Raw genomic sequence first — 24030 nt, 5'->3', positions numbered from 1 at the left:
GTGCTTCGAATATTGTGTGTACTTTTTGTTTTATACAGTTGTCAGCCAGGCATCTAACTATGAAAAAATTACACTCCAAAATACCCCGGGCTTCTGACAAAACAACCCGGGCTTAAGCCCCGTAAGCCACCCCCACGCTCCGCCCCTGCTGCCCAGTCTGACCACCTGGCGTCTGTCAGACAGGAAGCTAAGGATCCAGCTGCAGAGGGAGCTGCTCAGTCCTAGATCCTGCAGTTTCCTGTCCAGCTTCGAGGGAACGATGGTATTGAATGCTGAGCTGTAATCTACAAACAGCATCCTCACATACGTGTCTCTCTTCTCCAGGTGTGACAGGGCAGTGTGTAGTGTCAGGGCTATGGCATCATCAGTCATCTCTTGCACCTGGCACTGCGTTGTCTTTACAGTCCCTGGCGCAGCAGCTTCAGCAGCCTGCCTCTGTGCTAATATTTCCTTGTGCTGCATGAGCCGGCAACAAAGTTCCTTGGCTAGAAGACTCAGAAATAATCTTCTTTTGCCTGTCCACCCTATACATGCCTTGTACAAAATGTAGGCATTCACTGCCGCCAGGTCCAGCATATTGTAGAAAACCGCTACTGGCCACCTGCGTGTTGCTGCTCTTACGGAATACATCCGTGCCATTTGGTCCAACACGTCTACACCACACTGTAAAAGCAAAGAGAGAGAGAGTCATGAGTATATGTTCTTTTTTCTATAGGCCTGTATAGCACACGTCAGAAAACACTGTAGCACCGGTGTCCCTGTGAACGCCTCCCTAAAAGCCGGCGCTAGGAGTCCAACATTGTAGCACTGGTGACCCTGTGAACGCCTCCTTAAAAGCCGGCGCCAGGAGTCCAGTTGTCCACCTAAACAAAGGGCTCTTATATCAAACAGATAAAGAGTAGGTGTCCTCCCATACTATATATCAGAAAGAGAAGGTACGACCTCTCTCATAACCTTAGGACATGTTTGGTATGCCAGAACACTCTGGTAGATTCGTTGAGTCTGGATTGCAGACTTGCAGACCACCACCACCCTCCCCAGTCCAGACTCAACGACCTCCATCACACCTCTCACCCCCCTTTCCTCCTCCCTGAAACTCAGAATACACACTCAGGATGTGAGCCGACTGTTTCAGAAACAGAAGCCCAGGAAAGCCCCCGGACCAGACGGTGTTTCACCCTCCTGCCTTAATACCTGTGCTGTACAGCTGGCTCCCATTTTTACTCGCATCTTCAACAGATCCCTGGAGCTGTTCGAAGTTCCCTCCTGCTTCAAACGCTCCACCGTCACCCTGGTCCCCAAAAAACCCACCATTACAGGATTGAATGATAACAGACCTGTCGCCTTGACGTCTGTGGTCATGAAATCCTTTGAAAGACACCAGTCTTTCAAAGGATTTTGAAAGACTGGTGTTAGCCTATCTGAAGGACATAAACAAACAACACCATAAACACCATAAACAAACAACAGCTTGCCCACCCCGATGGGGTTTTTATTGTCGCCGGCGACTTTAACAAAGCGTGCCTAAAGACTGTGCTTCCTAAATTTGTCCAGTTTGTGGACTTTGCTACTGTCACGGCTGCGCAGCAGTCATGTGGTGAATTGAGAAAAGGATCCAAAATGCAGGCACTGGCTGGGGTGCGAGTGAAAGTTTATTTACATAGGTGACAAAAACAGGAGGAGCAGTGCGGGGAGAAAACAAACCTAAACTGGGGAAAACTAAAGAACTCAACTTAAACCAAACACGCACGCACGGCGTTAAACAGACGACACAACAGAGAGCACAGGAAAACACAGGGCTTAAATACACGGGGAGTAATCAGGGAATGGGCCACAGGAGGGAGACACAGCTGGGAGCAATTAGGCTAACGAGACAGGGGAGAGGTAAAACTGAACACACTGACATGAGACATGAACTTTCAGAATAAAACAGGAAACTAACAGACACAGAGAACCAGACAGGACACTGAACTTGACAGGCAGACTCATGAGCAGACACAATAACACCATGGACAGACAGAGGGAACACAGAGAAGTGGGAGCAGGCAGGCAAAGAACAGAAACCTAACAAATGGCAAAATCACAACAGAAAACACACTCGGAATGAACAAAAGCATAAGGAAACACAAAACACTGAGTCCTCAGACTCAGGACCATGACAGCTACGAGAGGAGAACACACTTTGGACCATGTCTATTCAAACATCAGGCATGCTTTCAGAGCGACACCCCTCCCCCACCTGGCTGGATCTGACCACCTCTGCATGTCCCTCACCCCCACCTACACCCCCCTGCTGAGAAAAACAAAGCCCCAGACAAAGACAATAAAAACCTGGCCTGAAGGAGCCCTTTCTCAACTGCAGGACTGCTTCTCAACAACTGTATGGGATTTAGTCTCCAGCCACAACCTCCAGGAGTACACGGACACTGTACTCTCGTACATCAGGAACTGTGTTGACAATGTCACCGTTAACAAAAAGGTCAGGGTGTTTCCAAATCAAAAACCCTGGATGAATAGCGAAGTGCAATCCCTCCTAAAAAGCCGCAACACTGCATTCAAGTCAGGGGACAGGGCTGCGTATAGGGCGGCCAGGGCAGACCTGAGTAGAGGCATCAGGAAAGCTAAGGCTGCCTATAGGAGGAGGATTGAAGATCACTTAGCTGACAACGACCCCAGAAAAATGTGGCAGGGGATCAATCACATTACCAACTACAGAAGCAATAACCAGGCAACATCTAGGACTGATGCCTCACTGGCTGAGGATCTAAACCGTTTCTTCGCCCGCTTTGAGACGACCAGGCCCCCAGCTGCCACACCACTTCCACCCGCCCCCAGCACTGGCACACTAACACTCAGGGAGCATCAAGTGAGGTGTGTTCTAAAGTCAGTGAATCCCAGGAAGGCGGCAGGTCCTGATGGAATACATGGAAAGGTTCTCAGAGCATGTGCTGACGAACTGACCGGAGTCTTCACTAAAATCTTCAACCTTTCCTTGTCATCAAACACCGTCCCGCCCTGCCTCAAAACCTCCACCATCATCCCCATCGCCAAGAAGACAGCTGTGGTCAGCCCAAATGACTACAGGCCTGTTGCACTTACGCCTGTGGTGATGAAGTGCTTTGAGAGACTGGTCTGTCAGCACATCAGGGCCGGTCTGCCTCCCACTCTGGACCCCCATCAATTTGCCTACAGGACAAATCGATCCACCGAGGACGCTATCACCATAGCGCTCCACACTGCGCTGTGTCACCTGGAGCACCGAGGAAGCTATGTGAGAATGCTCTTTCTGGACTTCAGCTCAGCATTCAATCATATCATCCCGGAGATCCTTGTCCAGAAACTGTCTCACCTGGGACTCTCCACCCCCATCTGCCTCTGGCTCAAGGACTTCCTGACAAATAGACCACAGTCTGTCAGACTCGGCCCCCACCGGTCCAGCACCATCACACTCAGCACCGGGTCTCCACAAGGATGTGTTTTGAGTCCCCTCCTGTTTACGCTCTACACATCCGACTGCTCCCCTACCCATCTCTCAAACACCATCATAAAGTTCGCGGATGACACCACAGTGGTTGGACTCATCTCAAGGGGGGATGAGTCGGACTACAGAGATGAGGTCAACAGACTGACTGAGTGGTGTTCAGTTAACAACCTCCAACTGAACACCACGAAAACTAAAGAACTTATCTTGGACTTCAGGAAGGGCAGAGCAGACCCGGCCCCACTTTACATTCACGGGAACTGTGTGGAGAGGGTACACTCCATGAGGTTTCTGGGCGTGCAGATCTCTGATGACCTCTCCTGGACTGCAAATACCACGGCGGTGGTTAAAAAGGCCCAGCAGCGTCTCCACTTTCTGAGAGTGCTCAGGAGGAATAACCTGGAGGAGAGGCTGCTGGTGACATTTTACAGAACCACCATAGAGAGCATCCTAACGTACGGCATAATATCATGGTATGCAGGGTGCTCAGCTGCGGACAGGAAAGTACTGCAGAGGGTCATCAACACAGCCCAGAAGATCACTGGCTGCTCTCTGCCCAGCCTGGAGGTCACTGCAAACTCTCGGTACCTCAGCAGAGCTGGCAATATCATCAAGGACTACTCTCACCCCAGCAATCAACTGTTTGAACTATTACCGTCAGGCCGACGGTACAGGTCACATAAAACCAGGACAAACAGATTCAGGGATAGCTTCTTTCCCAGAGCTATCACCGTAGTAAATAAGCACAAAAACAATTAAACCTATTCCATACCGTCACTGTCATTATATTATGCTGCTATTCATACTGTCATTATATTAATGCTGCTATCCTGTATATATTGTACATACTATTGTTTGAGTACTTACGATTGTTTTTTTTTTTGTACTTTTATATTTTACATTTATATTTATTATTGAAACTTGCACCAAGGGAGTGGCACTCCAATTTCGTTGTACTCTGTACAATGACAATAAAGGCTATTCTATTCTATTCTATTACGGGCCACCAGTTGGACCCCCTGCAATTTGCCTACCAGGCAAACAGGTAGGTGGATGATGCAGTGAACACGGGGCTGCATTACATCCTGCAACACCTTGACCACCTGGAAACTTATCCCAGGGTCCTGTTTGTGGACTTTAGTTTGGCTTTTAACACCATCGTGCCTGAACTTCTCTCCTCCAAACTCTCCCAGCTCAGCGTGCCACCAGCGATCTGTCAGTGGATCACCAGCTTCCTGACAGACAGGAAGCAGCAAGTGAGGCTGGGGGACATTGCCTCTGAAACTCGGTCCCTCAGTACTGGTGCCCCTCAATGATGTGTCCTCTCAGCACTGTTGTTCTCCCTCTACACTAATGATTTCATCTCCAAGAACTTGGCTGTTAAACTCCTTAAGTTTGCAGATGACACAACCGGACTCATCAAGGATGGTGAGGAGTCTGCATACCAGCAGGAAGTTGAGCGGCTGGTACTCTGGTGCAGTCAGCACAATCTGGAGCTGAACATGCTTAAGACTGTAGAGATGACAATGGACTTCAGGAGACATCCCTCAACACTGCTTCCCCTCACCACATCAGACAGTCCTGTGTCGACTGTGGAGATCTTCAGGTTCCTGGGGACCACCATGTCCCAGGACCTGAAGTGGGAGACCAACATCATCTCCATCCTCAAAAAGACCTAGCAGAGGATGTACTTCCTGAGACAACTGGGGAAGTACAGTCTTCCACAGGAGCTGCTGACCCAGTTCTACACTGCAGTCATTGAGTCTGTCCTGTGCTCCTCCACATTGGCAGTAATAATACCCGATTACGCCAATCGGAGGTCACTAAAATCAATACTGAATCGTGTGTAACTTTACCAAAACAATGTGAGACTCTGTAGTTTTCTCTGGTCCCCTCCCCAATCAGACCAGAAGTGGCATGTTTAGCCGCATGTTCTCCTTAAATTGCTGGCTGTCTGAGTGGTGTCCAAAAAACGATGTGGGCTTCATAGAAAATTAGCAAACCTTCTGGAGGAAACCTGATCTTGTTAGGAGAGACGGCATCCATCCCACTTTGGATGGAGCAGCTCTCATTTCTAGAAATATGGACAAATTTATTAAATCTCCCAAAATATGACTATCCAGAGTTGGGACCAGGAAGCAGAGTTGCAGTCTTACATGCCTCTCTGCAGCTTCTCTCTTCCTGTTACCCCCAAAAACCCATCTCCATTGAGACTTTGTCAGCTCCCAAACAGACAAAAAACAAACTAAAATCCAGCAACAAACAACTTAAACATAAAAAATCACAAAGAAAGAACAATACAGTATCCACATCTGAACCAAAGAGTAAAACAGTGAAATGTGGATTATTAAATATCAGGTCTCTCTCCTCCAAGTCTCTGTTAGTACATGACTTAATAATTGATCAACAAATCGATTTACTCTGCCTTACAGAAACCTGGTTGCAGCAGGATGATTATGTTAGTTTAAATGAATCAACACCCCCGAATCATTCTAACTACCAGAAATCTCGAAGCACAAGCCGAGGGGGCGGTGTGGCAGCAATTTTTCACACCAGCCTATTAATCAACCAAAGACCAAGACAGACTTTTAATTCATTTGAAAGCCTGATGCTTCGCCTCGACTTTTTATCTGATTTAGTTCTGAGCTCAGATAAAATAATTATTGTGGGTGATTTCAACACCCATGTAGATGCTAAAAATGACAGCCTCAACATGGCATTAATTGTTATTAGACTCAACTGGCTTCTCTCAAAATGTAAAAGAACCCACCCACCACTTTAATCACTTTCTAGATCTTGTTTTAACATGTGGCATAGAAACTGAACATTTAACAGTGTTTCCTGAAAACCCTCTCCTGTCTGATCATTTCCTGATAACATTTACATTTACAATAATTGATTACACAGCAGTGGAGAGTAGACTTTATCACAGTAGATGTCTTTCTGAAAGCGCTGTAACTAAGTTTAAGAATATAATCCACCCACTGTTATCATCTTCAATGACCTGTACCAACACAGAGCAGAGCAGCTACCTGAACGCTACTCCAACAGAGGTCGATCATCTTGTTAATAATTTTACCTCCTCACTACGTACAACTCTGGATACTGTAGCTCCTGTGAAAACTAAGGCCTCAAATCAGAAGTACCTGACTCCGTGGTATAATTCTCAAACACGTACCCTAAAGCAGATGACTCGTAAGCTGGAGAGGAAATGGCGTGTCACAAATTTAGAGGATCATCATTTAGCCTGGAGAAATAGTTTGCTGCTTTATAAGAAAGCCCCCCGCAAAGCCAGAACATCTTACTAGTCATCACTGATTGAAGAAAATAAGAACAACCCCAGGTTTCTCTTCAGCTCTGTAGCCAGGCAGACAAAAATTCAAAGCTCTTTTGAGCCAACCATCCCTTTAACGTTAACTAGTAATGACTTCATGAACTTCTTCACAGGCACAATTTTAATCATTTGAGAAAAAATTACCAACAATCATCCCACAGATGTAATATTATCTACAGCTACTCTTAGTACCATTGATATTCATTTAGACTCTTTTTCTCCAATTGATCTTTCTGAGTTAACTTCAATAATTACTTCCTCCAAACCATCAACGTGTCTTGTTCTGTTTTCAATATGTTCATATGCTAATGACACAAATAAGTGTAAAGTGTATTTCTATTGTTATATATTGAAAAATGTTGAATCTTTTATTTTGACATCTGGTGTTAAGGTTCAAAAATTGAGGAAGGAGAGTACAAACCACCATGGTCCAGAAGATCTTGGTCAAACAATGATTTTAATGAATACACACGTGTGGGAAGAACACTCTGTACGCAGACAGCAATTGATCTTCAACTTAATCAAAGCATACACAGATTTTTATAGCATCAGGGTTTGAATTACTGACGCCCCTTCATACGTCACAGACAGGATATATACATACGTCAAATCAAAACCACAATGACTTTTACCACAGTTTAAAAAGAACATCGTCTTCTATCTTCATGACAGGTACATCCTGTCACTGCTGGATGCTCGCTTGTCATCTTGACACCTCAGCAGCAGTTCTGCGACAAACTGCTCTTTTGCAACCCCAGCAAAACATGATTAAACTTTCATCTATAAATGATTCTCTCTAACTGAGTGTGTGTGTGTGTGTGTGTGTGTGTGTGTGTGTGTGTGTGTGTGTGTGTGTGTGTGTGTGTGTGTGTGTGTGTGTGTGTGTGCGCTAACCACAATTGCACCCTGTCTCACCTCGCCGACTAGCTCCTGACCTCTAACCAGACAGAGAGACAGAAACCACTCTCAGATATGTAATAACCGAACTGAAACTATGTATGTGTCATCTACTAAATAAATGTTTTAATCAGGAACCTCTACTAAAAGCTTAATACAAGAATATGAACATATAAAAGATATTAAAAATAACCTGATATAAGTGTTTTGTAAGCATGTATTGCAATTCCTTCTATGTTCTAGTTTTCCCTCAACATGTCTCATCTGGACAGTCACGCCAGTGAAGCTTAAGACCCTTAATAAACCTGAACATCAACTCAAATAAGCACAAATATGCATTGTGTATAAAATAGTTATAACTGCACCTGGAATACAAAGTTAATATAATAACTGTATGCATAAACATCTTAAGGCCATCTTAAAGCTATCTGTTACATTGTTAGAGCAATAATCATACTGCAGATTATATTATTAATGCAATGGTAATGATGATAATTATTTAACAATAGCAGTAAAATAATTTCCCTGCTCCACAGACAGGAAGGCTTTTATTTTGACATGTGCATAGGCAAGAAGCAGGAAATGCAGAGAACAATGTGAAAAGCAAGGCCACACCTTTGTAGTCATTCATGTGAAATTCAAAGCAATCCTTCAAAGGAGTCCTTCAGAAAGCAATAGTCGTAAGTTTTGTCAGTTCTTTGTATATTAAGCAATTAATAATAGGGTGTTTTGAGATATTATTTTGTACCTTCTTTGAAGTGCAGTTATAGGGTGTAGCTTCTGAGCTAATAATAGAAGTGTACGCTCACCCACTTCCTGCTTGTTTTTCTTTGTAGTAATATCAGTTTGCATATCTACAGTATACTTATTTCATAGTCTCCTGTGTAAGTGCCTGAATATATTTACCTGCTGATTATATGACAATCGATTAAGAGTTTTGTATTATGTGTTTTTCTAGTTTCACTCCAGTTCAATGATGTCAGTGCAAGATGATTGCTATGTTTGGAGTCATTAAAGGAGCAAGTACGCTCACTTTCCTGGCTCTTGAAAAGGAGTTTGGCTGGCTGTTTATCTATGTTCACACTCAGGGAGTTTAACACATAGAGAGAACAGTACATGTCTTTTAGACCCCATTCCCACAAAACTGCTCAAAGAAGTCCTGCCATTAATTAATTCTTCAATCTTAAATATGATCAACTTATCTCTAATAATCGGCTATGTACCACAGGCCTTCAAGGTGGCTGTAGTTAAACATTTACTTAAGCAGCTGCGCGCGCTCCCGCAGACAGTAATCACGATCACTGTCTAGCACAACACCTGGAGCTAAGGGGGCAAAACAATCGCATGAGTGCTGCTGTTTGACTGAGGAAGAATAAAGTAGTTGTGGTAAGCCAATCACATGACCACTTTAAGATGACAAAGCAACAAGGTGATATATACCAGTTTTTAAATTGTGTTGATAGGCCACGTAAAACCAGAGTCGTGATAAACAATATATACGCGTGTTATTCCTCAATAGTTTCGTCACGTTTACTGTCTAAGGACAGCGCTAGCAAGCACTCTCTGCTTATGACCAAAACCCCCCCAAAAAACAGGGGAAGTTTTAGGAGTGACAGAGAGAGAGAGAGAGAGAGAGAGAGAGAGAGAGAGACAGCAGAAAAAGAGAGAGAGCGAATTTTGAGATGTGACAGATTTGTGACGTTTAGCGTGTTTGGCGTGTGTAGTCAATGTGTTGTAGTGTTGTGGATAGTTTTGTGTTGTGTGTCAGAACAATGAGGCGACTGCTGTCTCCAGGTAGAAACAGGAGTGATACACCTGCTGCTGTCAGACCTGCAGGTATCAGGCTGTGATGTTCTTCTTTATAGTGGACAGAAATTATTTTTTTGGAGAGGCACAAATAATTTGTGTGGCATCTTGTTGAATGCAGAACAGCTGATTGTTCTGTAAATAGTTTGAAATGGTTATTTAAAAAATCAAGGTAAAAGGTAAATGGCTGCAAATAACTTTGTTGTTTGCAAAACTTGCGCATAGGATTTTAAAATTGACCATTTATATTTGCCTCCAAAAGTTGATTGTGTTCATCTGGACGTAGCGTTTTGTGGGAGAAATGTTTCGTCACTCATCCAGGTGACTTCTTCAGTCTCAGCCGACTGCAGGTTTCCCCAAATCTTATAAACAGTACAGTTGCATAATGACTGAAACCAGCCCACTGAAGGGACATTGGGCTGGGAGGTCAGTTCCTCAATCATAATTATGCAAATTAAGGGTACATCTTTCGCCATCTTTATGCATATTATGTAAGGTGTGGCTATATAAATATATGTACAACTCTGTGTATATATGTTTATGGACAGGCATGCAATGTAGTGACAAGGATTGACAAGAACTAATATTGCATATGAAAAATATTGCACATAGAAACTACCATGGTGAATTGCACCAGGGAAAAAAAGGCTCAGTAATTCTAGTGCTAGTTTGGTCTCAGCACAGTAGAGAGCAGCCTTGTCCATGATTTATAGACAGGGCTGCACATAAGTGGTCCGCAGGTGCGCATTCGCTGTCAAAATAAAAGATGCGCACCAGATAAGAAGTTGGAACGCGCATTTGCGTACATAAGATGTTCTGTAGAAGAACTGACATTTGTTCAGAACTTTTAAATATGTCGAAGAAGCAAGCTCCGTATGCAATTACTTTGGTGTTCCGCCACCGCAAAAGAAGCGTGTATTCCCGGAAATTCCGAGAATACACGCAATATGTGTATACCTGTTTATAGACATGTTTTGGTCTAGTGGTGTTACTTGGATTCCAGATTTGACACTTCAGGACCAGATCAATCTCTTCCAGGGATTCATTTATAACGTTTGCCTTCAACATCTGCTAATTCAGCTAAATGCTCTGACATCTACTTCCCAGTGAGCTGTACTAGCTTAACTGTTTGAGCTAACTTTAGTCTACTGTTTGTTGCTCCGGCCACCTTGGCTCTTTTTCCTCCACATCTTCTAAGATGTGGGCCAATATGTTCTTGAGCTGGTCTGCACTATTTTGGATTCTCCTAAAGCTCACGCCTGGATTTCTCCGCTATACAAGCGCTGAGCTCCTGCACCTTCGCAGCTAGCTGTCGCTCCCATCCACCCCAGACATCACTTTCCAGCCTCGCCGGAGATACATCTATCGTGGGTCCCGCAGGATTTTCCACAACTCCAGTGGAATGAAATCGTTTTGGTCTGCTACTCTCCTCCCTCGCAGGAACCCTTATCATGTTGTCAACCACCGGTCTCTAGTCCACCTGACCAGGCCGCCCACCGCAATTGGCAAAAAAGAAAATACTCCACTCAACTTTGGCCTTTTAAACATCTGTTCACTGACAAATAAGGGACCTCTCATCCAAAGCCTCTTATCTGACTGTTACATTGACTTTTTCTGTTTAACTGAAACTTGGCAACAACCTGATGACTTATATTAACTGGATAAATCTACTTCTTTTAGGTTTATTTACTTTTTGGAACTTCGCTGCTCAGATCGAAGGGATGGTCTCACAAACATTTTTCAACAGCACTTGAGAGTCCTGCCACTCAATATTGATACCTTTAGTTCCCTAGAGTGCCTTGCATGTGAGCTGACTGACACCATCATAGCTACTGTAACCCCCCCCCCCAGCTTAACTCAGTCTTCTTCAGAGATTTTGCTAACTTACTAACCCACCTTTCATCTCTCTCCCCAAATGTTGAGAGATTTCAACATTCATATTCAAATCTTTCCGTTGCTGAAATCCCCATAACTGACCATTTACTCCTTTCATTTAACCTCACTCTCTGCTGCTTTTTTACCAAGCCAACCCATCTCATCTCGTTCCACAACATCAAGAACACTGATGTAGACATCCTCACTAACAGATTGGATTATGTTCAGATTCCAGACTTCTATTCTACTATGATAATTTGTTGTTATATCAATATAATATACACTCAACAAAAATATAAACGCAACACCTTTGTTACTGCTCCCATTCCCCATGGGATGGACGTAGAGACCTAAAATTCATTCCAGATACACAATATAACCATCCCTCCCAAACAGTGGTCACAAATCAGTCCAAATGTGTGGTAGTGGGCACATCTGCCATATTGAGATAATCCATCCCACCTCACAGGTGTGCCACATCAGGATGCTGATCTGACATCATGAGTAGTGCACAGGTGTACCTCAGACTGCCCACAACAAAAGGCCACCCTGGAATGTGCAGTTTTTTGCGCTATTGGGGGTCTGGGGACCCAGAACCGGTCAGTATCTGGTGTGACCACCATTTGCCTCATGCAGTGCAACACATCGTCGCATGGAGTCTATCAGATTGTCAATTGTGGCCTGTGGAATGTTGGTCCACTCCACTTCAATGGCTGTGCGAGGTTGTTGGATATTCGTGGGAACTGGTACACGCTGTCGTATACGCCGGTCAAGCACATCCCGAACATGCTCAATGGGTGACATGTCCGGTGAGTATGCTGGCCATGCAAGAACTGGGACATTCTCAGCTGCCATCTGCCCTGAACAATGTGAACCATGATTCATCCGTGAAGCGCACACCTCTCCAACGTGCCAGACGCCATCGAATGTGAGCATTTGCCCACACAAGTCTGTTACGGCGACGAGCTGGAGTCAGGTCAAGACCCCGATGAGGACGACGGGCATGCAGTTGAGCGTCCCTGAGACGGTTTCTGACAGTTTGTGCAGAAATTGTTTGGTTGTGCAAACCAATTGTTCCAGCAGCTGTCTGGGTGGCTGGTTTCAGACGATCTTGGAGGTGAACCTGCTGGATGTGGAGGTCCTGGGCTGGTGTGATTACACGAGGTCTGCGGTTGTGAGGCCGGTTGGATGTGCTGCCATATTCTCTGAAACGCCTGTGGAGACGGCTTATGGTTGAGAAATGAACATTCAATGCACGGGTGACAGATCTGGTTGACATTCCTGCTGTCAGCATGCCAATTGCACGCTCCCTCATTGCTTGTGGCATCTGTGGCATTTTGCTGTGAGACAAAATGGGAATATGACAGTAAATACTAAATATTAAACATTATTGTGCAGCACGTAAGATCAACAGAACACAGTGTGCTTTGAGGTAGGAGCCAAAAGGGGTGTAGTTTGTGGGTGTGATCACCCGTGTGTACACCTGTGAGCATGGACGCGCTTGTTTTTTTAAAAGGTTCCTTCATGTAATGATCTGCTAGAGGGTGTGGAAATGCCAGTTCTGTTAATTTCAAGGTTTCAGTGACATTTCTGCGCAGATCAGACAAAATGTCTCTTGAGGCCAAATTTATTGAGTTCTGCTAATCTATAAATCACATTCATCCTTCTAATGAAAAATGTGTGTCCTAACAATAAAGCTGAAACTGTTGACCGAGTAACTGCCTCTGAGAGTCCGGGTTGCTGTGAAAGTGGGCGTAGCCCAGTGCCTCTGACATACGTTATAAATGTTTGTCAGAGCGACATACTGCCATTTTGCTTCTCCACTGCTCTTTGGAAATCTTATGCGGCTCTGAATGTCAGATGCTTTTGCAGTTTTACTTTTGACATATCTATGCTTCACCAGCAGAACAAGAAGATTTTTTTCTTCTGGTTCTAAATAAGTACAAAAAATAATTGCATTACAAATGTAAGTAACATGTTCATTCTTTGATTAATGGATATCATTATTATTAGTGCTCATATTTTCATGTAGCTTTCAGTATACTCTTTAGAATAATTGAGGTAATAACCATCTGATTAAAATTGCAACTTCACAGTGATGCTTGTCATGACATATTCCTCTCCTGGCGCAGTCCTCATGTGAGCCAGTTTCACTGTTGAGCTTCATGGTTTTTGAGACTTCACTTGTGGACACATTCAAAGTTTTAGCAATTTTTCTTGACTGCCTGACCTTCAGTTCTTAAAGTAATGATTAGGGGTGGGTTTTTATAATCGATTCATCGATTAAAATCGATTCTGGCTTGGATAACGTAAAATCGATTCATTAAAATCCTGAATCGATTTTTTAATATAAATTTATTTTGCCCGAAATGCCAGAATCTCTGGTGACATCTCACAAAATTTCAAGAACCACCAAACAGTTAAGACAGTAAATGAGAGCAGGTACAGGGATTCTGCACATAGACTTAAACACACAGCGCGACCCGCAGATCAGAATCAGTTAGATGTCGCCTTTCTCACAGTCGGGGCTGAAAGCCGACAGCTCGCTGATTCTGATCTGTCGGCGGGTCGGCGCTTTGTGTTCACGCCCTTTATGCGCTGATTCTAAAGCTGTTAGTTTGATGTCTCTCCAAACAATGTTGACCGAACCAGCAGCAAAAGAAGATCCAAACTACGCTTCACATAAACATCGTCATGAATTCACTCTGACTTTTACTGTTTTGCTTCCATCGCGATGCGCAGCTCTCTCTCTCTCTCTCTCTCTCTCTCTCTCTCTCTCTCTCTCTCTCTCTCTACTTCAAGAACAGTTTCCCTTTCTTCATTATTCGCTTGCTTGTTACGCACAAGTCTACTGTTGCTTACAGCGCTGTCGCTACAGCTACTTTGACACAAAGGCATCTGCTGTGATGCTCACACCTTTGATAAAGTCTTGCGTGTGTCAGCTTCCTTTTTATTGATACAAAAATATGTAAATGTACTGATCTGAATTATATTTCTGACTGTCAAAATTTCCCAGATTTAAATCGAATCGAATTGAATCGAATTAAATCGAATCGTGGATCGAATCGATTCGGGACCTTGTGAATCGGAATTGAATCGATTCTAGAAATCAGTGACGATACCCAGCCCTAGTAATGATGGACTGCCGTTTAGTGGTGGAAGGATCAATCCAAATATCGATTGTATCGATAACAAGTCAGCATCGGTATCGGATTGATACTAGCCTGGAGAGATAGGTTGTTAAGTTGTTTACATATTGTTTATATTTTTCACCAGTTGTTGTTTTTGTTGTTGAGGATTTTAATTGTAATTTTTGAATCATAGTTTCTCAACAGTAATTATTCGTTTTAATTCGTTTACTGGTTTGCGTGCACTTTTTAGCTGATTGGTTCTAACCATAATATTAATGCTAACATTATAAAATAGGGCTTTCAGCTGTGTACCAACCTAACTTCTGCACAACACAACTGTGATGGTCCGAACCCCATTAAGAAGGCAAGAAATTCCATCAATGAGTTACATCAGATTTTACTTGTCATTCTTGCTTTTCCTGTCATGCATTGTGCTTTCATCTTTATAAGGTACAAAATGTTCATGTGACATTTGTATGTGATTTGAATTTTTTGGTCTTGTTCTTTCTTTATGGAGTTATTTTTATATTATATTGATAGCCATGGCCCTTCATTGAGTTTTGTTCCCTTTCATGGCCTGTTTATTTTAGTCTGCTCTCTGTTGTCTCTCTGTGTTCCCTGTGTTTAATCAGTCTGCATCTCAGTGTGTGTTTCTCATTTATTTTGGATTTATTTGTATAGTCAATGTGTGTGTTAAATGCCTTAAATGCTTATTCCTTCAACATTTTTTCTAGAAATGCTGTTATTTGTCTTCGTTTGCTCTGTGTGCAGCACCTTCCTGTATGAGTTAAAGCAGAAGTTGATAAAAGATAAAAAATCATTCATTGTCTTTTGCTTGTTCAGGTTTCACCAGACTCCAGACTGAAAAGAAGCATCTAAGCTAAAGCAAATAATATCTCTGCGATGGGCCACAATCCAAAGATCAAACAGTTTATGTGGATCATTTATGTCATTACCGTCATCTATCTAATATATTACACCTACAGGTGAGTGAAATTACAGGAGTCAGCAGGAGTTGCAGCAGTGTTTGGTTGTAATCAGATCTATATTCATCCATTTAAAAACTGATAACAATTGAAAAAGCAGTGCCACCTTAATGTGTAGTAGCACACAAAACACATTAAAACCCTGTGAAGTTTAAAGTACTTTTATCTGTTTGTGATTTGACTGGTTTCCTTGCGTAAAAGTGTTGTCATGAATCGCTGCGCGGCAGGCAGGAGTTGGACCCAAAATGCAGGACTCACAGACTCAGGGGCTGAACTCAAAATCACAGCTTTATTTGCTGGCAGGGAAAAAACATACAAACTAATCTAAACTGGGAAACAACACACTAAAACTCACAGGGAGGTCCACACAGCATGAGGGACGACACAACACTGACTCAGAGAAACACAGGGTTTAAATACAATGGAAAGTAACGAGGGGAAAGAGACACAGAAGGAGAGCACAGCTGGGAGAAATCAGAACTGACGAGACAAGGGAGTAGTAAACTGAGCACACTCACATAAGACACAGACCTTCACAATAAAACAGGAAACTCAGACACAGGGAACCAGACAAGACGCTGAACTAAACAGACAGATTCACAAACAGACGGGGTGACACCATAGACAGACAGAGATACAGACGCAGACTCAGAGGCAGACAGAAGAGAACTCAAACAATAATAATCATCATAATAAACTAGAAAATGATAATAATAAACTTAAAGCGCTGGGTCACCGACCCAGGACCATGACAAGTGTTATGACAAAAAATCTCCTTCTCACCCCCACTCATGTTATCTACCAGAGGCCTGAGAGTTTGAAGGTCCTGTGCAGTATCTGTAGTTGTTCCTAATACTGCACAGACAGACAGCTCTGTGCAGAAACCCTAGAATCTACTGGAGCCACTCTTACAGTTTTAGGTTTACAAATGCTAATGCTTCCATTACGATGGAGAGACACATTTGAATTTATACACTTCAGATTCTCAGAGAGGCTAGAGCTTGGCTTGTCTATATAAACACACAAGTTGTGGACATCCTTCACTAAACAAAAGAACATGTTGGATTTGCTTAATTCAATAGTGGACATTAGTTGCACACAAATGTTTTGCTTTGGCAGCATCTTAAATAACTGAGTTAAATCAACACAATTTATTCATATTCAATAAATCTGTGCATTTTGTGTTGATAAAACATGATTGAAACATTTTTAGATGGAGTAAGTTGAGCTCTTGAAATATTTCAGTCCTTCACAATTTTCTTTAATTCACTGTATTCCAATATTATTCAATAACCTTCACCCCAACACTTAAATACCACATGTTGTCTTCATATTACATAATGTTGAACAAAGTCTAGATTCTGGTTAACATAAAATTTCAATGGAGTTACAACAACTTCCACTCCATCCATCCTCTTATCTTTATCAGGGTTGTTGTGGCCTATACCATGGTAAGGGGTCGCCAGTCTATCACAGGGCTAACACAGAGACATAAATATTGGGACATTGACACAATTCTAACATTTTTGGCTCCATACACAACCACAATGGATTCCAAATGAAACGAACAAGATATGCTTTAACTGCAGACTGTCAGCTTTTATTTGAGGGTATTTAAATCCAAATCAGGTGAAGGGTGTAGGAATTACGACAGTTTGTATATGTGCCTCCTACTTCTTAGCAATGAGCAATTAACCTAGCTCTAACAACTGCATAATTTTTAACTGTGGGAAACCAGAAGGCCTACAGCAAACTAGCCAGACTGTGGATTTGATCTTCTTGCTGTGAGGTAACAGTACTAATTACTGCACCACCAAGCTGTTGATGCAGACTTCACAAAAGTAGGAAAGCTTGCAGAATTTTCTGTATGTTTTTGTCCTTGACAGTTAAACCACAATAAATAGCAATAGCATACACACGGTGTGTGTATAGATGTGTGCCTCTTATAACTCTGGTGATTTTCCTGTGGTTTAAAATCTTGTGTGGTCTGGTGAATTTCATGAGTGCAGGCAACTAACCACTCTTACTAGATTGTATCATGTCATCTCAACAAGAACAAATTAAGTTGTTGAATTTCATACAGATACTACATGATTTACTTACGTTCACCATAGAAACATGAAAATATTTTGTAAAAAGTACAAGTTGGACTTTCAATTTCATTTTTTGAGTGTTCAATCGTTTTGGACGTGGGACAAAAAGTTGTATAAATAGATCTCCATTAACAAAACGATCCTACCTTAGCAGTTATAGTTATTTAGCCTTGAACTTTTTAATGCACTTTAACAATGGGGAAAAATGTTTTTGTAGAAAAACAGGTTTCAAAAGCAGACCCTGCAGACAGACAGTATAAAGTACTATATAACATTAAAGTACTTAAAACAACACTGTGGTAGCTGCTGCTATTCTGGATGTCTTCATTACCCTGTCATTTTTTACCTCTGTAGCACAGGACTATTCTACCATTGGATTCTTTGGAAGTACAATAGAACAGTCCCAACAATTCTAGATGAGCCACATATGACTCACAACAGTAGTCCAGAACATGCTGGTAAGCTTACTGTTATTGAATACTTCTCAATGTAAAAGATTTTACATTGCATTTTATATTTTTACATTATTTTAAGATATTTGTCTTGCCTTGTCTTGTATGTTCTTAAGAAATCTTTCCTCTTCCTGCTCACTCACTAAATCATCATTTCATCTTTCTACAGCAATTCTGTTGTTTTGATTTTTATTTAACCCTCTATTGTGACATTTTAAATTTTAAGTGTCTTTTTAGAATGGTTTTCTTTTTTAAAATATAAAACAATGTTTTTTTTTACTTGTTAGATATTGCTATCAATTATTATAATGTTTTTACTTATTTGTTCTTGTTTCAAATCTCACTATAATTCATGTTTTGTTTGATATATTTGATTTTTGGTACAAAATGTAATTGGTCCCACTCGTATTACTGATCATTCTTTAGATTCCTATTATCAGTGTTTTGGATGTAGTTCAGTCCAATCATTGGTGTGTTTTAGTAGATTGGCTGATCAGGCCAATCACCACAAACTATTAAAAGAGTTACGTCAGTGAGGAAACCTCAACTGTGGTGGCCGTTGCTCAGGAGATATAAACTGAAAGTTTTCTGCACATAAATGAAGAAGAAGCATCAAAAGACTAATTATGACACTTTAAAAAATTGTGTCATAATTATTAACTCAATTTCAATAAATCTATTTGAAATCTATTCATTTGCATAAAAATACAATGCAATGCATGGTGATACAAAACTAAAATAAATAAAGATTACCTCGGTGAAAATACAGAACTGCTATGAAATATATATGACTATACATGCATTAAAATATGACTGCCAAAAGTTATATAGTTATAGTAAAAGATACTGGAAGTTATTTTAGTTAGTTTTGACCTTTACTGTAACCTAAAATTTGTAATTTAAGTTGGAGTTGGTGGGGGTCTACCAGTGTTACGGTTTGGAGGAGGACTCAAGCGCAGGACTCCGGTTCTGATGCTCACAAGAAGGATTTATTTACAATTCACCAGGTGTATATACAAGAAGGTGCGGGGGGTGCTATATACAGCTGAGTGAGTTAAGAAGGGGTCTCCAGGGAAGTCCAGGGGGAAAGCACGCGTTCTTCAGATCATCCACACACACGATCACAGGCTCACACTCCGACACTGCCACACGGGAATCACACGGGGGAAAATCCAGGAAGCTCTGTAGACAGGGAGACAGGGTTAAGTACAACGCACAAAGGAAAATACTATTAACTAGACTTGCTGTAGCTTGACTTCACTAACGCGTGGTAGACAACGATCCAGCGATGAACAGCAGTCGCCTCCTGGTTTAAATGCTGATCGTCTTAATGAGACCCAGGTGTCTCATCTGTCGAGGGTGTGAACCCACAATGAGTTCTGCCCTGGCGAGAGAGAGTGAGAGAGCTGATCAGCGTGCAGCTGATCCGCCTGGCCGTGACAACCAGAGATCTCTATGGAGAAAAGCCTATGTTCAATTTTAAGTCTACAGCTTTGCAGCTGCCATTGACAATGCTCCTAATAAAGCTGTTGATATGATGACTTTGGATGTGCAGCATCTAGACCAAACATCCCTATGTGCCAAAGTTATGATATTATTATTAAACAATTTGTAATAACCTTTTTTTTTTCCACCAATGAGGTTCCCAGGGACCATACACTCAGAGACCATACGCATTTCTTGCAGCAGTTAAAGGGACAAAGACCGTTCTGATATCAGCTTATCTGGAACATCGCACAGACAAAAAGGAGGTCAGTGAAAAGATAAATGTTGCATTATTTAAACCGCTCTGTTGGTTACAATACTAAATGTAAATCTGAGAGTCAATAAAATTCAGAAAATGCTAGGATTTAACAGCAAATTGACAATAATTGGGCGATCATGGCTCAAGAGTTGGCAGTTTGTCTTGTAATCAGAAGGTTGCCGGTTCGGGCCCCGGCTCCGACAGTCTCAGTCGTTGTGTCACTTCACCCGTTGCCTACTGGTGGTAGTCAGAGGGCCCGGTGGCGCCAGTGTCCGGCAGCCTCGCCTCTGTCAGTGCGCCCCAGGGTGGCTGTGGCTACAATGTAGCTGCCATCACCGGTGTGTGAATGGGTGGATGACTGGTGGTGTAAAGCGCTTTGGGGTCCTTAGGGACTAGTAAAGCGCTATACAAATACAGGCCATTTACTAGTGATGGTCCGCTTGAAGCTGAAGCTCCGGTGCGTGTGTCAAAAAAATCAACACACTGCTTCAGAAGCACTGTGTCGAAGCTTGATTCGTTTGGCCAGAGTCACGTGATCAGTGACGTCCGAAGCTTCATTTAGAACCTAACTGCTTCGGTATCTGATTCAATGGTTTATAAGGAAGCGAATCATTCGCAGAGTGTGAGTAATGTGAATGTCTAAGTTGTGAGATAAAATTGAGGCACAAGAAGCCAGAAGGGGACAGAGGGGGGGATGCCTCCCCTGCACCCTGGTGACACACCTTTACCCCAAGGCCCTGCATGTGTGGGTGATTGTGGTGGAGCGGGAAGAGGGAGGCAGCTGGAGATGGAGCTCCCCCTACTGCAGATTGAGTTCCTGTACAGAGGAGAGCTCCTGCAAGGTGTAACAACCTCCCCCACCAGTTGAAGAGCCCCCCAGGTGGCTTGATGCACTGGCGGCACCCTGCGCCAGGGCCGGGCCCCCATACACCCACCCGCCCACAACCCCAGCAACATACCAACCAGGACCCAAGCCCCCGAGGCCCAGCCAGGGCCCCAGCCCAGAGACAGAGCGCCCCCAGAACCTCACGCCCGTCCCGGACCCACCCAGGGGCAGCCAGGCTACCAGGTCAGTAACCCACGTCCGTCAGCACAGACCCTCCCCTAGCCCCGCTGCACGCAGCCACGAGGAAACAGTCACCTAAGAGCCAACAGAGCCCCTAATAGGCCATGACCGCTACCCCGGGTTGAGCCCCCCCAAGAAAGATGCTCCTGGGGAACCCCCCGACGCTCTAAGCCTGTCCCTACCCCCACACCAATCACAACAGCGAAGGCGGGACCAAACTATGACCCCCCCACCCCCACTAGGTGATGGAGCTAATCAAAGGAGCCCAGAGCAATTGATCTGATGTGGTGGCAGAGGCTGTATCAAGACTAATGTAATCTAATAGATAATTTCTATATTGGTTAGAATTAAGATTATTTTTATTTTTCCAGTTCATGAGGACTGTTTTCTTGGCTATGCATAGGGCAGTAAAAACCATATGGACTATATTCTTTTCTGTAGTGACATTATCTAAGCTGCCCAACAAACACACTAAAGGGGAAGTTGGAACGTTACAGTTCAGACACTTTGATAAGTCTTCACATATCTCGCGCCAAAACTTCTGCACTGGTGGACAGCACCAAAGAGCGTGGATATAATTGTCCGGTGTATTGGTTTGACAGTGTGAGCAGTTGTTGGTAGACGTAAAGCCCATCTTGAACATCCGATGACCTGTATAGTGCACTCTATGTAATATTTTGTATTGAATTAATTGAAGACTGGGATTTCTAATTAGATGAAAGGTTTTTAAGCAAATCTGAGACCAGAAGTTTTGGTCTAAGTTAACTGATAAATCCGCTTCCCATTTTGCAATAGGAAGTGATATTGATTCATCTATTTTAGAAAGCATTCTGTATATTTTGGATAGTAATTTGGGGGTTTTAAGAGTAAGAAATTGAACCACACTTGGTGGTGTTTGTAGTTCAACTTGACCCGGTTTAAATTTCTTTTTTACTATGGATTTAATTTGTTGATATTCTAAAAATCTTTTCTTGTTGATCCCATATTGTGTAACTAGTCTGTCAAATGAAATAAATTCTGTTCCTTCTAGTATATGTTCTAAATATTTGATTCCTTTACCACTCCAATCTGAAAAGTTTATCATATTATTGTTTTGTAATATGTCAGGGTTGTTCCAGATAGGTGTACGTTTGCATGGGATTAATGAAGACTCCGTCAATTTTAGAAACTCCCACCATGCTGTCAGAGAAGAGCTGATGCTGATGCTTTTGAAGCATTCATGTCGTTGGATGTTTGAGCTGATAGATCTGAAATCTCTAGATTATTGCAAAGTGCTTGTTCTAGATCTAGCCAAGGTTCATCTAAGAGGGTATGTTTTAGCCATCCTGAGATAAACTGAAGCCTGTTGGCTAAGAAGTAGTGCTGAAAGTTAGGTAGTTCTAATCCTCCTCTATCCTTGGTCTTTTGTAGTGTTTTTAAGCTTATACGTGGGGGTTTATTTTTGCAAAGGAGCTTGGACATACATGAATCTAGAGATCTGAACCAATCTTGTGGCGGTTTAGTTGGGATCATTGAGAATAACTAATTTATTTTTGGTAAGACCATCATTTTTATAGCGGCAACCCTTCCCATGAGTGATATGGGTAGACATTTCCACCTAGCCAGATCGCCTTCTACCTTCTTTAAAAGTGGGATATGGTTTAATTTAGTTAGATCTGCAAGCTTGGGAGAAACATTAATACCTCAATATTTTATATTTCCTGATTGCAGTGGTGTAGAAGAGGAATTATGGAGGGAGCAATTAATCGGAAGGACTGTAGATTTTGACCAGTTAATTGAGTAATCTGATATTCTTGCAAAAGAGTTTATCAATTCAATCATCCCAGAGATATTGGTTTGTGAATTTTGGAGAAAGAGTAACACATCATCTGCATAAAGGCTGATTTTATGTTCCACGTTCTTGCATTTTATGCCCTTAATTACTGAATTCTGTCTAAATGCTGCTGCTAGTGGTTCAATAAAAATTGCAAACAGTGAAGGGGAGAGTGGGCATCCCTGCCTGGTGCCCCTCAAGAGACAGAAGCTGGAGGATGTCTGGTCATTTGTTCTGACACAAGCTGTTGGGGAATTATATAATATTTTTAACCAGTTAATGAAAGAGGATCCAAAACCAAATTTGTGTAAAGTTGCAAATAGAAATTTCCAGTTAACTCTGTCAAATGCTTTTTCTGCGTCTAAAGAGAATATTGTAGTTTCTAGGTTTTTACTTTATCAGTAGTCTATCAAATTAAGTAATCTACGTGTATTTGTTGATGAGTGCCTACCTTTTATGAAACCAGTTTGGTCAGGATGAATTAAGAGGGGGGTTATTTTCTCCAGTCTCTTTGAGAGAGCTTTGCAGATTATTTTAAGGTCTACATTTATAAGGGATATTGGACGATAGCTTGAGGGATATACAGGGTCTTTGCCTGGTTTTAGCAGGAGATTAATGTTTGCAGAATTCATATTTGATGGAAGTCTGCCCTTTTCTTTGATTTCCAACAACGTTCTGTAAAAAACTGGTGCTAGAATCGACCAGAATTCTTTGTAGAATTCTGCAGGAAAGCCGTCTGGACCTGGAGCCTTATTATTGGGCATACTTATCAGGGCTTCCTGGAGTTCGCCTGGTGTCAGTGGTGAATCCAGTGCCATTGCTTGAGTGTCTAATAATTTTGGAAGAGTTATGTTGTCCAAAAACTGATCAATTTCTTTTTTAGATGGGTTTATTTGTGGTGAATACAACGTTTTATAGAAATCCCTGAAAATGTTGTTTATTTGTATCGGTTCATATATTGTGTTCCCAGATGAATCTTGAACAGCACATATAGTTGTTTTTTCTTTATTTATTTTTAGCTGGTTTGCTAGAAATTGACCGGATTTATTACCATGTTCATAATTTTGTAAGCGTAGTCTTTGTACTAAGAATTTTGTTTTTTTTTATCAATTATCTCATTTAATTCTAGTTTTGTTTTGCGTATTTTGTTCAATGTTTCCTGATCTTGGTGGTACACGTAGGCTTCTTCTAGTGATTTGATGTTTTTTTCTAATTCGTGAATATTTTTGTTTTCTTTTTTCTTTTTATGTGATGAGAAAGAAATTATTTTACCTCTCATCACAGCTTTCCCTGCTTCCCATAGAACAGAAGCTGATGTTTCGGGAGTGTCATTATAGTCCAAATATGAAGTC

At 42.2% G+C, this 24030-nt stretch overlaps 1 protein-coding gene across 2 annotated transcripts in view; it reads left to right on the top strand.

The window, feature by feature from the left end:
* The first annotated feature begins 8290 nt into the window (after positions 1–8290).
* LOC146654718 (uncharacterized) overlaps positions 8291–24030 on the top strand; it is a 33950-nt gene continuing 18210 nt past the window's right edge. For both annotated transcript variants that reach the window (XM_085379798.1, XM_085379799.1), the window contains exons 1-4: positions 8291–8392; positions 15368–15510; positions 17958–18061; positions 19697–19806. In XM_085379798.1, coding sequence (XP_085235924.1) covers positions 15428–15510; positions 17958–18061; positions 19697–19806 — 297 coding nt within the window. In that variant the 5' untranslated portion in view covers positions 8291–8392; positions 15368–15427. The remainder of the gene's footprint in view (positions 8393–15367; positions 15511–17957; positions 18062–19696; positions 19807–24030) is intronic.

This window comes from Rhamphochromis longiceps, linkage group LG14, assembly GCF_057381845.1.
Source record: "Rhamphochromis longiceps isolate RC_006_pf linkage group LG14, R_longiceps_female_GT1.1, whole genome shotgun sequence".
In the NCBI taxonomy this organism is placed as follows: domain Eukaryota; kingdom Metazoa; phylum Chordata; class Actinopteri; order Cichliformes; family Cichlidae; genus Rhamphochromis; species Rhamphochromis longiceps.
Note: the sequence above shows the minus strand (reverse complement) of the source record. Positions and strands in the feature narration are given on the sequence as shown.